Genomic DNA, 17,466 nt, shown 5'->3' with positions numbered 1-17,466 from the left:
TCTTCTAATTCTGCCCCAAGTTCCTGGTAGCACTAATCTAGTGTATGTCAATGTACCTGTCTTTCCTGCCTGGCACTATTTGATGGATGTCTGAACTTTATAAGGAACCAACCAACTACTGACTTGATTTTTACAGGTAATTGCAATGCTAAATTGGCAAGTATTCTAATAAAGCTTCGAACTAAATGCCTCATGAACAAATTGTTCCTATTCCGTCCTAGAACCTATCACCCACAGAGAACCTGTCTTCTGATATCTTCAACTTCCCTCCCTGCTACCAACAACTTTTAAATATCTAGTCTTACCATTTCCTCTTGTACTTTGGTGGAATCATCGTCCTTCAGCCTTATAGAGGCAGACTTTCTATCTAGGCTTTTGATACTATCCTTTCTAACTCTAGATGCCTTACTCCAGCAGTTATTGCCTCCCTTTTATCTTTAATCTCCTCCTTGTCAATGCTTGCTTATTGAAGTCTCCTGCTACCAAAAAAAAATACCTTCACTTTAGCCATTCTAGCAAATTACCACTCCGGTCTTTCACTTTACTCCTTTAAAACTGCAAAAGCAAGAAATGCTTATTACATTCCACAAATGGTCATGGGACACTGGTTATCTACACGCAAAGAAAGAAGCTGGACTTCTGCTTCACATTATATTAAAAAGAATTACTCAAGATGGATCAAAGACCTAAATGTAAAAGCTAAAATTATAAAAACTGTGGGAAGAAAACACAGGAGCAATCTTTGTGACGTTGGACTAAGCAATGGTTTAGCTATGACATTAAAAGTACAGGCAACAAAAGGAATAAACAGGACATTATCCAAATAAAAACCTTTTGTGCTTCAAAGAATAACATCAGGAAAGTTAAACAGGATGGGCATGGTGGCTCAAATCTGTAATCCCAGCACTTTGGAAAGCCGAGGCAGGAAAATCGCTTGAGTTCAAGACCAGTCTGGGCAATCTAGCAAGACCCTGTCTCCACAAACAAAGTTTAAAAATTAGCCAGGCATGGTAGTGTGTGCCTGTAGTCCTAGCTACTCATGATGCTGAAGCGGAAGGATTACTTAAGCCCAGGAGTTCAAGGATGCAGGGAGCACAATCACACCACTGCACTCCAGCCTGGGCCCCAGAATGAGAACCTGTCTCTAAAAAAATAAAAATAAAAGTTTGTGGTAAAATATATGTAACATAAAATTAGCCATTTAGACTATTTTTTAAATTATGGTAAATATATATAATAGAAATTTTACCATTTTAATTATTTTAAGTGTACAATTCACTGGTGTTAAGTACATTTACAATACCTTGCAACCATCAGCACTATCCATTTTCAGAACTTTTTCATCAAAACCAAATAGAAAACTGTACCCATTGAATAACAACTCCCATCTCTCCCTCCCCAAAACCCCTGGTAACCCTCTATTCTACGTTCCGTCTGTATGGATTTGCCTGTTCTAGATATCTCCTATAATAAGAATCATACAATGTTTGTCAATTCTAGCTTATTTCACTTAACATGTGCTTTCTTTTTTTTCTTTTTTCTTTTTTGGAGACAGGGTCTCACTCCAGTTGCCCAGGCTGGAGTGCAGTGATGCAATCTTGGCTCACTGTAGCCTCAACCTTCCAGGCTCAGATGACTCTTCCACCTCAGCCTCCCAAGTAGCTGGGACTATAGGCGTGCACCACCAAAATTTTTTGTATTTTTAGTAGAGACAGGGTTTCATCATGGTGACCAGGCTGGTGTCAAACTCCTGGACTAAGGCAATCTGCTTGCCTCAGCCTCCCAAAGTGCTGAGATTACAGGTGTGAGCCACCACACCCAGCCAACATGATTTTTTCAAGGTTCATCCATGTGATAAGCAGGGTATCAGAATTTCGTTTCCTTTTTTAAGGCTGAATAATATTCTGCTATCTATATATACCACATGTTTATCCATTCATTTGTTGATAGACATTTGGGTTGCTTCTAACTTTGGGCTATAGTGAATAAATGCTGTTATGAAGATTGGTGTGTATCTGACTCTTTGCTTTAAATTCTTCTGGGTATGTACCTAGAAATAGAATTGCTGGATCACGTGGTAACCCTAAACTTTTTGAGGAGCTGGCAGACTATATTCCACAGCAGTGACACCACTTTACATTCCCATTCCTCACTGCCTTTTAAACTACTGCTTTTAGGAAAAAAAAAAAAAAAATCTAATAACCTCCCAGCACTTTGGGAAGCCAAGGCAGGAGGATCGCTTGAGAACAGGAATTCAAGACCAGTCTGGGAAACATAGTGAGACCCTGTCTTTACAAAAAAATAAAAATAAAAAATGAACAAAGTGTGGTGGCACATGCCTATAGTTTCAGCTACTTAAAGGCTGAGGCAGGAAGATTGCTTGAGCCCAGGAGTTCGAGGTTGCTATGCCCATACCACTACACTCCAGCCTTGGCAACAGAATGAGACCTCATCTCTTAAAAAAACAATGGAACAACAACACAAACCTTTAATTCCAGGAGTGGCCATGAAAGTCTACCAATTAAGTACTGGTTAAATAATAGGTTATTTCTAATTTTTCTCTATTATAAACAATATTGTAACAAAAATGCTGTGTCTATATCTTTGCACACTTGTGGGAGTATCTCTGTAGGATAAATTCCTAGATGTGGAATTGCTAAATGACTTTTACATTTTGATAAATGTCAAACTTCCATCCAAAACAGTTGCAATGATTTACACCTACCCATTTCATAAAACCCTTGCCAGTTTCAATCCTTGTATTCTTTGACAATCTTAGCAAGGCAAAAATATTTTAATGGTTTAAATTTTTTAAGTTTTTATTTGCACTTCTTGTTATATCATAACATATCTCGGCCAGGCGCAGTGGCTCACGCCTGTAATCCCAGCACTTTGGGAGGCTGAGGCGGGTGGATCTCTTGAGGTCAGGAGTTCGAGACCAGCCTGACCAATATGGTGAAATCCTATCTCTACTAAAAATACAAAATTAGCTAGGTGTGATGGTGCACGCCTGTAACCACAACTACTTGGGAGCCTGAGGCAGGAGAATTGCTTGAACCCGGAGGCGGAGGTTGCAGTGAGCCGAGAGCACGCCACTGCACTTGAGTCTGGGCAACAAGAGCAAAACTCCATCTCAAAAAAAAAAAAAAAAAAAAAAAAACCTCAATGAAGGGTTTGAGTCTTAGCAGTTAAAGCCAATGTTGATTGTAGGTTAAAAAACAAAAAACTGTCAACCTGTCATCTTAATTGTAGTTCTGTTGTAATCACTACAGAGGAAAATGAATTCTTGATGCATGGGAAGTTATTTAATTTGGCTTTCATGTAAAATCCCCTCCAAAACATAGTAACACTCCCTTTTTTTTGAGATGGGGTCTGGTTCTGTCACCCAGGCTAAAGAGCAGTGACCCTATCTTGGCTCACCTTCCACCTCCAGGGCTCAAGCAATCCTCCCACCTCAGGCCTCCCGAGTAACTGGAACTACAGGCATGCACCACCATGCCCGGCTAATTTTTGTATTTTTTGTAGAGATGAGGTTTCACCATATTGCCCAGGCTGGTCTCAAACTCCTGAGCTCAAGCAATCTACCTGCCTTGACCTCCCAAAGTACTAGAATTACAGGTGTGAGCCATCACACCTTGCCCAAAATATATTAAGACTTTCCTTAGTTTAAGAACTATCTTCGGCCGGGCACGGTGGCTCAAGCCTGTAATTCCAGCACTTTGGGAGGCCAAGACGGGCGGATCACGAGGTCAGGAGATCGAGACCATCCTGGCTAACACAGTGAAACCCCGTCTCTACTAAAAAAAATACAAAAAAACTAGCCGGGCGAGGTGGCAGGCGCCTGTAGTCCCAGCTACTTGGGAGGCTGAAGCAGGAGAATGGCGTGAACCCGGGAGGCGGAGCTTGCAGTGAGCTGAGATCCGGCCACTGCACTCCAGCCTGGGCGACAAGCGAGACTCCGTCTCAAAAAAAAAAAAGAAAAAAAAAAAAAGAACTATTTCAAGTTATTCATCTGGATCCCATCCTTAACAAACCATTACTGCTAATCTGTCTTCATTATTATAGACATATCAGGTTATCTAAAAACTCAGCTCTGAATTTACATTGTAACATTACTAAAAATTCAGTGGAGATCATTATACTGTAATGTATTTTAACTGTCCATTCTTCTAGGACCTGGAAGTCTTACTCCTGTGTTAGATTAAATCTTAAGAAATCCAGAGGTTTTTCTTTCTAGTACTCAGTGCTTTAAAACCATTTGAAGATCATTTATCTTTCATATAACTGTAATTGAAAATGTCAACTAATTATACAGTGTTTTTCCCCATAAAACACAATTTAGTGCCAGGAGAAAAAAGAACTATTTCTTCAGATAACTTTATATGTGTCCTTTTTTTTCCATTAAAAATTAGATAGCCCAAAGTATCTTCCTTTTGGCTTTAATGACAGGACCTGAGGCCAAAGCTGCACGTTCAATTAGAGTAACATTTCTATGCTTTTTTCCTTTCTATTGAGTTTCTGCTGTAAAAAAAAAAAAAAAAAAAAAAAAAACTTTATGCTTTTGTAAAATATCACTAGAATGCACACAGTAAGGGAGCAACATTCTTACACAGCAAGACTACACTTCTAATATGTGAGTAAGGAAGGCACACTGAAGTAGACAAGACCGTTTTGGAGGTTTTGGAGATTGTTACAAAACCTCCAAAGAAAAATGTCAGTAATATAATTTGAACATGATCACTACCCTTCTTCTTCTAACCCGACACATCCATAAAAATATTCTATGATTAGCTAATCTAAAACCACTATATTTTATTTTTTTTACAAAGGCAAAAGATAAGTCACACCCTAAAATGCCAGTAACAGAGTACAAAATTTCCAATAATCCTTCTCTAGGTGCTTGGTTAACAAAAGCTAATAATCTAGACTGGGAATTCATGCAGTCCCTTTGCTTCTTAGTGGGAAAATTATACAATAACACTGTACATCCACCCATTTCAGTTATCTCAGTCTGAGTACCACAGTTCAACCCATTAGAGGGCAGTGTTGTTAAAAGTTATGCCGTTAAAAAAAAAAAAAAGCTGAATAACTCAAAACTTTTTGTATTTGTTTATATATATAATACTCTAACACTAATTTGCTCCTTAGTAACGAGGTAAACAAAATCATAAGCCAAAATATCATATTTATGATATATTTAAGCCAGGCATGGTGGCTCATGCCTATAATCCTAGCACTTTGGGAGGCCAAGGTGAGAGGATCACTTGAGCCCAGCCAGGAATTCAAAACCAGCCTGGGCAACAAAGCAAAACCACATCTCTACAAAAATACAAAAATTAGCTGGACATGGTGGTGTGCACCTGTAGCCCCAGCTACTCAGGAGGCTGAGGTGGGAGGATTGCTTGAGCCCAGGAGGTGGCGGCTGTAGTGAGTCATGATTGTGCCACTGCACTCCAGCCTAGGTGACAGAGTGAGACCCTGTCTCCGAAAGAAAGTAAAATTATTTTTTATGTTACATTTATGATATCATAAATACCATATTGTAGGAAATAATTACTTCAGAGAAAAAAAATGAAAATCACTTCCCCACCAGAATCAAAAAAGTTTTTCTACCACTCTAAATAGATTATTGTTTATTTGCATAGGTTATTTATATTACTTTAACTAGACTTTATGAGTTCACTTAACTATCTTTTCAGGGCACAAAACTGAATGTTTACATTTCAAAAACTTCAAATTCCATTTCTCTGCTCTAGTCAAAATTATTAGCTTTTCCATTTACAAGCTGTAGTAAATTCTTAGAGTTTTTGTTTTTTAATACCGGAAGACAGAGATGACTTGCCAAAAGTTAACAGATGGTCAGTAACATAAGTAAAGCCTTTTTTGGCTGGATACAATGACTCGCGCCTGTAATACCAATACTCTGGGAGGCTGATGTGGGAGGATCACTTGAGCCCAGGAGTTTGAGAACAGCCTAGGCAATATAGTAAAACCCTGTCTCTACAAAAAAAAATTTAAAAATTATCCAAGCATGGTAGTGTGCACCTGTATTCCCAGCTACTCAGGAGGCTGAGGTGGGAAGATCACTTCTGCCCAGGAGTTGGAGGGAGCAGTGAGCTATTATCATGCCACTGGACTTAGGCCCAGATGACAGAGCGAGACCCTGCCTCTATTTAAAAAAAAAAAAAAAAAAAAAAAAGCGTTTTGTTTTATGGGGTTTTTTGTTTGTGTTTTGAGATGGAGTCTCGCTCTGTTGCCCCGGCTGGCGTGCAGTGGCACAATCTCAGCTCACTGCAAGCTCCACCTCCTGGGTTCATGCCGTACTCCTGCTTCAGCCTCCCGAGTAGCTGGGACCACAGGCACCCACCACCACACCTGGCTAATTTTTTGTATTTTTAGTAGAGACGGGGTTTCACTGTGTTAGCCAGAATGGTCTCGATCTCCTGACCTCGTGATCTGCCCACCTCGGCCTCCCAAAGTGCTGGGATTACAGGCGTGAGCCACCGTGCCTGGCCTGTTTTATGTTTTTTAAATAGCAAAGGAGTTCCAAAAATATCTTGCCAAAAAAATTCTATTTGCTAAAATGCTGGAACAAATTATTACTTCCACTGAAGGTGATGTCATCGCTTAGACAGTTCTCTAAATACAGATATTTGAAATTCCTTTCTAAATCATTCAAAATACAGATGTTCCCAGGCTACAAGGGATTAAACTGACTGACATCAGAACACAAATTTTCTTCCATTTGGCAACTGAGATACCTTTTTTCCTTTTTTTGAGACAGAGTTTTGCTCTGTCACCCAAGCTGGAGTGCAGTGGTGCAATCTCAGCTCACTGCAATCTCTGCTTCCCAGGCTCCAGTGATCTTCCCATCTAAGCCTCCTGGGTAGCTGGGACTACAGACATGCAGCACCACTCTCGGCTAATTTTTTTCTTTTTAATTTTTTGTAAATAAAGACAAGGTCTAGCTATACTGTTCAGACTGGTCTCAAGCTCCTGGGCTCAAACCATCCTCTCACCTCAGCCTCCCAAAGTGCTGATATTACAGGCATGAGCCACCATGCCTGGCCTTCTAATGCTAGTAGCTAAATACCTTCTGCTGTGATTTATAATATGTAAGAATGGTTGTACCTTTCTCAAAAATTCAATAAAACTGCTTGAGCCACAAAACTAGAATATTTAAAAAATAGGTTTGAAATGTTTAGAAATATTTATTATTATTATTATTATTTTTTTTAAGTGTATAGATCACTTTCCTACAGTGATTTATTTTGACTTATTGGCAACAGTCCATTGACTGTGGGCTGGATATTTCTTCAAAAGGGCCATTGTATATATAGAAAATTTCCAAAAAACAGTCTCCCAAAACATTGAATTCATGAAATTTTTTTTTTTTTGAGAGGGAGTCTCACTCTGTCGCCAGGCTGGAGTGCAGTGGCACGATCTTGGCTTACTGCAATCTCTTCTCCCGGGTTCAAGCCATTCTCCTGCCTCAGCCTCTTGAGTAGCTGGGATTACAGGTGCGCCACCACACCCAGCAAATTTTTGTATTTTTAGTAGAGATGGGGTTTTACCATGTTTGCCAGGATGGTCTTGATCTCCTGACCTCGTGATCCACCTACCTTGGCCTCCCAAAGTGCTGGGATTACAGGTATGAGCCACCACTCCCAGCTGTAATTTTGTTTTATATGCTTCCTAGAAGCATGCAAATCTAGAGAATTTAGCTATTTACAAACTTTATGACAAAAAATGTGTAAAACCATGCAATAATCTGATAAAATCTGTAACCATTTATTTTTTATTTTTTTAAAGGGATTTTTGTAGATATGAATTAGGTTCTGTAACAGAATGGCAAATTAGCTTAATGTAAAAATCGGGTTAATTACAATGTTCAGAAGCACTGTAAGTCACATATCAAAACATGTCTATGCAAATTAGTTTCTGCAAATCCTTACTATTAGTGTTCCTTAAGGATAATTGCTCCTGTGATTAAAATGAAAGCATATTATGGCAAATTTAAATTTTCTTCATGTCTTCTAATGGGGTTCAGGACACTCTACCCTAAAATACGGCACTGTATCATTTGAGCAGAAGCAGAAGGTCTCTCTGACCTTCTCCTATTCTTTTCCCCTTAAGCAGACCACAAAAGAATTCTCTGGGCTGGGCGTGGTGGCTCACACCTGTAATCCCATCACTTTGGGAGGCTGAGGTGGGTGGATCATGAGGTCAGGAGATTGAGACCATCCTGGCTAACATGGTGAAACCCATCTCTACTAAAAATACAAAAAATTAGCCAGGCAGCGGCGGGCGCCTGTAGTCCCAGCTACTCGGGAGGCTGAGGCAGGAGAATGGCGTGAACCCGAGAGGTGGAGCTTGCAGTGAGCCAAGATCGCGCCACTGCACTCCAGCCTGGGAGACAGAGTGAGACTCCGTCTCAAAAAAAAAAAAAAAGAATTATCTGACTTTCCTCTCGAGCAGTATAAGACTTTCAATCCAGAAGTATCCTCTCTCCACCTGGAGGAAAGGAACATCCTTATCCTGAGACACAGAGATACCAAGAAGTATCTGAACAAACAGGCTTTGCTAATTTCCCCCTAGTTTATTACCATTAGATCATATCCTCTTTGTTCGTCATACTTCTGCATGACTATCCACTCATCAAACCTAGCATAAAAATACACAGGTTTCCTCCTCTGGGGAGAGGGCATAGCTAAACAGAAAGCAGCAGAAACCTTGGCAGAGGTAAATGCCCCTGTCTGACAGCTTTGAAGAGAGCAGTGGATCTCCCAGCACAGAGGTTGAGATCTGACAACGGACAGACTGCCTGCTCAAGTGAGTCCCTGACCCCTGAGTAGCCTGAGAGACAACCCCTACTAGGTGCAGACCGACACCTCACACCTCACACAGTGGGGTACACCCCTGAGACGAAGCTTCCAGAGCGAGAATCAGACAGCAACACTCGCTGTTCCGCAATATTCTATCTTCTGCAGCCTCCACTGCTGATACCCAGGCAAACAGGGTCTGGAGTGGACCTCAAGCAAACTCCAACAGACCTAAAGCTGAGGGTCCTGACTGTTAGAAGGAAAACTAACAAACAGAAAGGACACCCACACCAAAACCCCGTCAGTACGACACCATCATCAAAGACGAAAGGCAGATAAACCACAAAGATGGGGAAAAAGCAGTGTAGAAAAGCTGGAAATTCAAAAAATCAGAGTGCCTCTCCCCCTCCAAAGGAACACAGCTCATCACCAGCAAGAGAACAAAGCTGGACGGAGAATGACTTTGACAAGTCAAGAGAAGCAGGCGTCAGTCGATCAAACTTCTCAGAGCTAAAAGAGGAACTACGTAATCAGCACAAAGAAACTAAAAACCTTGAAACAAGATTTGACCAATGGCTAACTAGAATAACCAATGTAGAGAAGTCCTTAAAAGAACTGACAGAGATGAAAACCGTAACATGAGAACTACGTGACAAAAGCACAAGCTTCAGTAACCGACTCGATCAACTGGAAGAAAGAGTATCAGCGACTGAAGATCAAATGAATGAAATAAAGCAAGAAGAGAAGTGTACAGAAAAAAGAGTAAAAAGAAATGAACAAAGCCTCCAAGAAATATGGGATTATGTGAAAAGACCAAATCTACGTCTGATTGGAGTGCCTGAAAGTGACAGGGAAAATGGAACCAAGTTGGAAAACACTCTGCAGGATGTCATCCAGGAGAACTTCCCTAACCTTGTAAGGCAGGCCAACATTCAAATTCAGGAAATACAGAGACCACCACAAAGATATTCCTTGAGAAGAGCAACTCCAAGACACATAATTGTCAGATTCACCAAAGTTGAAATGAAGGAAAAACTGTTAAGGGCAGCCAGAGACAAAAGTCAGGTTACACCCAAAGGGAAGCCCATCAGACTAACAGCAGATCTCTCGGCAGAAACTCTACAAGCCAGAAGAGAGTGGAAGCCAATATTCAACATTCTTAAAGAAAAGAATTTTCAACCCAGAATTTTATATCCAGCCAAACTAAGTTTCATAAGTGAAGGAGAAATAAAATCCTTTACAGACAAGCAAATGCCTAGAGATTTTGTCACCACCAGGCCTGCCCTACAAGAGATCCTGAAAGAAGCACTAAACATGGAAAGGAACAACAGGTACCAGCCATTGCAAAAACATGTCAAAATGTAAAGTCCATCGATGCTAGGAAGAAACTGCATCAACTAGCGAGCAAAATAACCAGCTAATATCATAATGACAGGATCAAGTTCACACATAACAATATTAACCTTAAATGTAAATGGACTAAATGGTCCAATTAAAAGACACAGACTGGCAAACTGGATAGAGTCAAGACCCATCAGTTTGCTGTATTCAGGAGACCCATCTCACATGCAGAGACACAGATAGGCTCATAATGAAGGGATGGAGGAAGATCTACTAAGCAAACGGAAAAACAAAAAAAAGCAGGGGTTGCAATTCTAGTCTCTGATAAAACAGACTCTAAACCATCAAAGATCAAAAGAGACAAGGCCATTACATAATGGTAAAAGGATCAATTCAACAAGAAGATCTAACTATCCTAAATATATATGCACCCAATACAGGGGCACCCAGATTCATAAAGCAAGTCCTTAGAGACCTACAAAGAGACCTAGACTCCCACACAATAATAATGGGAGACTTTAACACCCCACTGTCAATATTAGACAGATCAACGAGACAGAAAGTTAACAAGGATATCCAGGAATTGAACTCAACTCTGCACCAAGCGGACCTAATAGACATCTACAGAACTCTCCACCCCAAATCAACAGAATATACATTCTTCTCGGCACCACATCACTTATTCCAAAATTGACCACATAGTTGAAAGTAAAGCACTCCTCAGCAAATGTAAAAGAACAGAAATTATAACAAACTGTCTCTCAGACCACAGTGCAATCAAACTAGAACTCAGGACTAAGAAACTCAATCAAAACCACTCAACTACATGGAAACTGAACAACCTGCTCCTGAATGACTACTGGGTACATAACAAAATGAAGGCAGAAATAAAGATGTTCTTTGAAACCAATGAGAACAAAAATACAATATACCAGAATCTCTGGGACACATTTAAAGCAGTGTGTAGAGGGAAATTTATAGCACTAAATGCCCACAAGAGAAAGCAGGAAAGATCTAAAATGGACACCCTAACATCACAATTAAAAGAACTAGAGAGGCAAGAGCAAACACATTCAAAAGCTAGCAGAAAGCAAGAAATAACAAAGATCAGAGCAGAACTGAAGGAGATAGAGACACAAAAAAAAAACCCTCCAAAAAATCAATGAATCCAGGAGCTGGTTTTTTGTAAAGATCAACAAAATTGATAGACCGCTAGCAAGACTAATAAAGAAGAAAAGAGAGAAGAATCAAATAGACACAATAAAAAACGATAAAGGGGATATCACCACCGACCCCACAGAAATACAAACTACCATCAGAGAATACTATAAACATCTCTACGCAAATAAACTAGAAAATCTAGAAGAAATGGATAATTTACTGGACACTTACACTCTCCCAAGACTAAACCAGGAAGAAGCTGAATCCCTGAATAGACCAATAGCAGGCTCTGAAATTCAGGCAATAATTAATAGCCTACCAACAAAAAAAAGTCCAGGAGCAGATGGATTCACAGCCGAATTCTACCAGAGGTGCAAGGAGGAGTTGGTACCATTCCTTCTGAAACTATTCCAATCAATAGAAAAAGAGGGAATCCTCCCTAACTCATTTTATGAGCCAACATCATCCTGATACCAAAGCCTGGCAGAGACACAACAAAAAAAGAGAATTTTAGACCAATATCCCTGATGAATATCGATGCAAAAATCCTCAATAAAATACTGGCAAACCGGCCGGGCGCGGTGGCTCAAGCCTGTAATCCCAGCACTTTGGGAGGCCGAGAGACGGGCGGATCACAAGGTCAGGAGATCGAGACCAGCCTGGCTAAATACGGTGAAACCCCGTCTCTACTAAAAAATACAAAAAACTAGCCGGGTGAGGTGGCGGGCGCCTGTAGTCCCAGCTACTCGGGAGGCTGAGGCAGGAGAATGGCATAGACCCGGGAGGCGGAGCTTGCAGTGAGCTGAGATGTGGCCACTGCACTCCAGCCTGGGCGACAGAGCGAGACTCCGTCTCAAAAAAAAAAAAAAAAAAAATACTGGCAAACCGAATCCAGCAGCACATCAAAAAGCTTATCTACCATGATCAAGTGGGCTTCATCGCTGGGATGCAAGGCTGGTTCAACATATGCAAATCAATAAACGTAATCCAGCATATAAACAGAACCAAAGACAAAAACCACATGATTATCTCAATAGATGCAGAAAAGGCCTTTGACAAAACTCAACAGCCCTTCATGCTAAAAACTCTCTAAAAATTCGGTATTGATAGAACGTATCTCAAAATAATAAGAGCTATTTATGACAAACCCACAGCCAATATCATACTGAATGGGCAAAAGCTGGAAGCATTCCCTTTGAAAACTGGCACAAGACAGGGATGCCCTCTCTCACCACTCCTATTCAACATAGTGTTGGAAGTTCTGGCCAGGGCAATCAGGCAAGAGAAAGAAATAAAGGGTATTCAATTAGGAAAAGAGGAAGTCAGATTGTCCCTGTTTGCAGATGACATGATTGTATATTTAGAATACCCCACTGTCTCAGCCCAAAATCTCCTTAAGCTGATAAGCAACTTCAGCAAAGTCTCAGGATACAAAATCAATGTGCAAAAATCACAAGCATTCTTATACACCAGTAACAGACAAACAGAGCCAAATCATAAATGAACTCCCATTCACAATAGCTTCAAAGAGAATAAAACACCTAGGAATCCAACTTACAAGGGATGTAAAGGACCTCTTCAAGAAGAACTACAAACCACTGCTCAGTGAAATAAAAGAGGACACAAACAAATGGAAGAACATTCCATGCTCATGGATAAGAAGAATCAATATTGTGAAAATGGCCGTACTGCCCAAGGTAATTTATAGATTCAATGCCATCCCCATTAAGCTACCAATGACTTTCTTCATATAATTGGAAAAAACTGCTTTAAAGTTCATATGGAAGCAAAAAAGACCCTGCATTGCCAAGACAATCCTAAGCCTTTTAAAAGAACAAAGCTGGAGGCATCACACTACCTCACTTCAAACTATACTACAAGGCTACAGTAACCAAAACAGCGTAGTACTGGTACCAAAACAGAGATATAGACCAATGGAAGAGAACAGAGCCCTCAGAAATAATACCACACATCTACAGCCATCTGATCTTTGACAAACTTGACAAAAACAAGAAATGGGGAAAGGATTCCCTATTTAATAAATGGTGCTGGGAAAATTGGCTAGCCATAAGTAGAAAGCTGAAACTGGATCCTTTCCTTACTCCTTATACGAAAATTAATTCGAGATGGATTAGAGACTTAAATGTTAGACCTAAAACCATAAAAACCTGAGAAGAAAACCTAGGTAATACCATTCAGGACATAGGCATGGGCAAGGACTTCATGACTAAAACACCAAAAGCAATGGCAATGAAAGTCAAAATACACAAATGGAATCTAATTAAACTAAAGAGCTTCTGCACAGCAAAAGAAACTACCATCAGCTTCTGCACAGCAAAAGAAACTACCATCAGGCAATCTACAGAATGGGAGAAAATTTTTGCAATCTACTCATCTGACAAAGGGCTAATATCCAGAACCTATAAAGAACTCAATCAAATTTACAAGAAAAAAAAAAAAAACCATCAAAAAGTGGGCAAAGGATATGAACAGACACTTCTCAAAAGAAGACATTCATACAGCCAACAGACACATGAAAAAATGCTCATCATCACTGGTCATCAGAGAAATGCAAATCAAAACCATAATGAGATACCATCTCACACCAGTTAGAATGGCAATCATTAAAAAATCAGGAAACAACAGGTGCTGGAGAGGATGTGGAGAAATAGAAACACTTTTACACTGTTGGTGGGACTGTAAACTAGTTCAACCATTGTGGAAAACAGTGTAGCAATTCCTCAAGGATCTAGAACTAGAAATACCATTTGACCCAGCCATCCCATTACTGGGGATATACCCAAAGGATTATAAGTCATGCTGCTATAAAGACACATGCACACGTAAGTTTATTGCAGCACTATTCACAATAGCAAAGACTTGGAATCAACCCAGATGTCCATCAGTGACAGACTAGATTAAGAAAATGTGGCACATACACACCATGGAATACTACACAGCCATAAAAAAGGATGAGTTTGTGTCCTTTGTAGGGACATGGATGCAGCTGGAAACCATCATTCTCAGCAAACTATCACAAGAACAGAAAACCAAATACCGCATGTCCTCACTCATAGGTGGGAATTGAACAATGAGATCACTTGGACACAGGAAGGGGAATATCACACACCGGGTCCTATTGTGGGGTTGGGGGAGGGGGAAGGAATAGCATTAGGAGATATACCTAACGTAAATGACAAGTTAATGGGTGCAGCACACCAACATGGCACATGTATACATATGTAACAAACCTGCACGTTGTGCACATGTACCCTAGAACTTAAAGTATAATAATAATTTTTTTAAAAAGTTAGAAAAAATGAATAAGACCTACTGTTTGATAGCACAACAGGGTGACTACAGTCAATAGCAAGTTAACTCTAAAATAACTTAAGAGTTTGCAACTCAATGGATAAATGCTTGAGGGGATGGATACCCCGTTCTCCATGATGTGATTATTTCACATTGCATGCCTGTATCAAAACATTTTCTGTACCCCATAAATATATACATCTACTATGTACCCATAAAAATTAAAATTTTTAAAAAAGTTTAAAACTAAACTGTCATCTACTTGTTATTTTTCTTACAGATGTAAATTTGATTCTTGTTAGTTCAATTTGTGTTGAGCTAAAACTAGAAACTATCTTTTATTTGTAGAAATGAAAGAAAAATGAAAGTTTATATTCATCCTGGTTTTTAAAAAGTTAGAAATGTTCATTACAAATACCTCCCCAAAGTGTTCTAGAGAGGATTTAATGGGATAATCTAAAGTTTTCAACATAATTCTTGAATAATATGAGTTTCTCAATAAACGTTTAAAAAAAAAAAAAAAAACGGTTTCCCTGTTTCTTTGGGTTCTTATTTTTTTCCTATGTCTTTTCTTTTTTTGAGACAGGGTCTTACTCTGTCACCCTGGCTGGAATGCAGTGTTGTGCTCGTGGCTCACTGTATCCTCAACCTCCTCAGGCTCAGGTGATCCTCCGCCCACCTCAGCCTCCCAAGAAACTGGGTCTACAGGTACATGCCACAACACCTGGCTAATTTTTTTGTATTTTTTGTAGAGATGGAGTTTTACCATGTTGCTCAGGCTGGGGTCTTCATTTCTAAAGTCTTCTTGTCATGTCAATTTTGTATTAAATAAATTTGTATGCTTTTCTCTTGTTAATCTGTCTTTTGATATAGGGGTCTCAGGTACGAAGCTAGTGATAGGCAAGAAAAAAACTTTTTCTCTCTTACTGGGGCAAAAGGGCAGGTGGTGTTATACAGCAGAGACAAGAAACCACGACATATGTATAGTAATGTTTAAGGTTAATATATAAAAGGCATGTGGTTCTGCCCAAAAAAGAAAAAGGAAATGCTCAATCAATGCATTTGGTCCAGCCTCATCTTTCTGTCTTTTTGAAGACAGCAGTAATCTTCAAAATTTCTCTGAGTACCTCCTAAAATGCTTGTTAAACATCTATGTTCGCCTTTGCATAATTTTTTTAGTTGACAACTAAAATTTTTCATAATTTAGTTTCAAATGATTTGTCATATTGAAAATGTCGGTAATTTCTAAAAAATGATTACTTTAAAAATGTATCCACTGCAATCTAAATACCATAATGATTTGCTATCCATCATCATCCACTTAAAATATGTGAACAAAATTTTTTTTAAATACTTGGACATTTTACATCTTTTTTTTCCTTGATGGTACATTTTCATTCCATTCTTATCCTAGAACAGTGATTCTCAACAGGGGTGGAGTCACTAGAGGTAGTGGGAGGTATTTTACCTATCAGGGGACATTTGACAATGTCTGGAGACATTTTTGATTGTCACAAATTAAGGAAGGGTGCTACAGGCATCTAGTGAACCACAGATGCTATTAAACATCCTACAAAGCTGAAGATAGCCCCCAACAACAAGAATTATCTGACTCAAAATGTCAATAGTACTATTGAAAAGGTTAAACCTTGTCCTACAGTGACACATTTTTATGCCTGAAAATCTTTTATCACATTATACTTCTCTATATTAAAAATATTTATACAATTAACAAAGATATGAATTTCCTAAAACAAAAAGCCTGTGTTAAAAGTCCTATAACAAGGCTGTGTTAAAGATAGCATCTTCTGGATTGTTACTATAATTATTATTCACATATGTTAATCTAAATAACATGACTAAACAATCAATATCAAATATACATAAGTGAAAATATATTAAGATGTTCCTAATGCGATGGATGGGGTTTATGTTTGTTATATTTCATTAGTTATTGTGTCTGTGGATAAATACTCTAATTGTTAGAATAAAAATTCAGCACAAAGATATTTCTATTTTCATGAGAGCCGAGAAACCTTCACATGTAGATGGAAAAGGAGTTCTATTGTAATAATGTCACTCAATTCTGTGAGCTCTAAGTTACACAGTGAGCTCTTTTTAAAAAATTATTTTAGTGATCAATCAACTAACAACCCAATAAGATTCTCTTTAAACATTGTTAAAAGCAAGGAACTTGCAAAGGCTTTGTTATATAGTCATTCAAGGCACTTACTTACACAATACCTGCAGCTACTGGGTGACCCTGAGATTTTTAAACCCCTGCTTTACTACAGAGTCCAAAAGAGGCCTTGTTTAATGAAGGGAATTTGGGAACTTCTCTTAGTTCAATATGAGAACACATTTCATTTATCAAAGTTTGGGGAGCCTCAACATTTTGTAAGTTAATGTTACTTTGGAAAACCTCTATTAACTGCCCATAACCATGTTTATTAGTCCATCATGAAAACTCCAGCACAGATATTATCAAGTATCTATGCTTAATCGCCTACATTAGAAACGATATCATGGGTTTTCAGAAAATTAGATTCCCAAGAAAGAAATGGTCCAAATATGACTGAAGTTCTCTCCATTACTCCCTTACCTCTTAGACACTCTGTACTGTGCTGTGGTCAATTTTCCAGTCTCAGGGTCATGTACTGTAGCTCGGCTCAGCTACAAAAAAAGAGAAAGGACAAGGACTTACTCCAGTAGCAGGCAATTTTGGGCTTTTTGTTTGTTTTATTTTGCCAAGCCACAGGTGATTGGAAGGGTTCAGATTGGTCTGGATGGTGGGTAATGGTCTCAAATCCACAAAAACATTTAGAAAGGT

At 39.1% G+C, this 17,466-nt stretch overlaps 1 protein-coding gene across 5 annotated transcripts in view; it reads right to left on the bottom strand.

The window, feature by feature from the left end:
- P4HA1 (prolyl 4-hydroxylase subunit alpha 1) overlaps positions 1–17,466 on the bottom strand; it is a 100,372-nt gene that overhangs the window by 23,797 nt on the left and 59,109 nt on the right. For 3 of the 5 annotated variants that reach the window (XM_077946626.1, XM_015147401.3, XM_077946627.1), the window contains one exon: positions 17,239–17,309. The exons of the other annotated variants lie outside the window; for them this stretch is intronic. In XM_077946626.1, coding sequence (XP_077802752.1) covers positions 17,239–17,309 — 71 coding nt within the window. The remainder of the gene's footprint in view (positions 1–17,238; positions 17,310–17,466) is intronic. 5 annotated transcript variants of the gene reach the window in all.

This window comes from Macaca mulatta, chromosome 9 (genome assembly GCF_049350105.2).
Source record: "Macaca mulatta isolate MMU2019108-1 chromosome 9, T2T-MMU8v2.0, whole genome shotgun sequence".
Taxonomy (NCBI): domain Eukaryota; kingdom Metazoa; phylum Chordata; class Mammalia; order Primates; family Cercopithecidae; genus Macaca; species Macaca mulatta.
The sequence above is the reverse complement of the archived record's forward strand: the minus strand, read 5'-3'. Positions and strand labels throughout refer to the sequence as shown.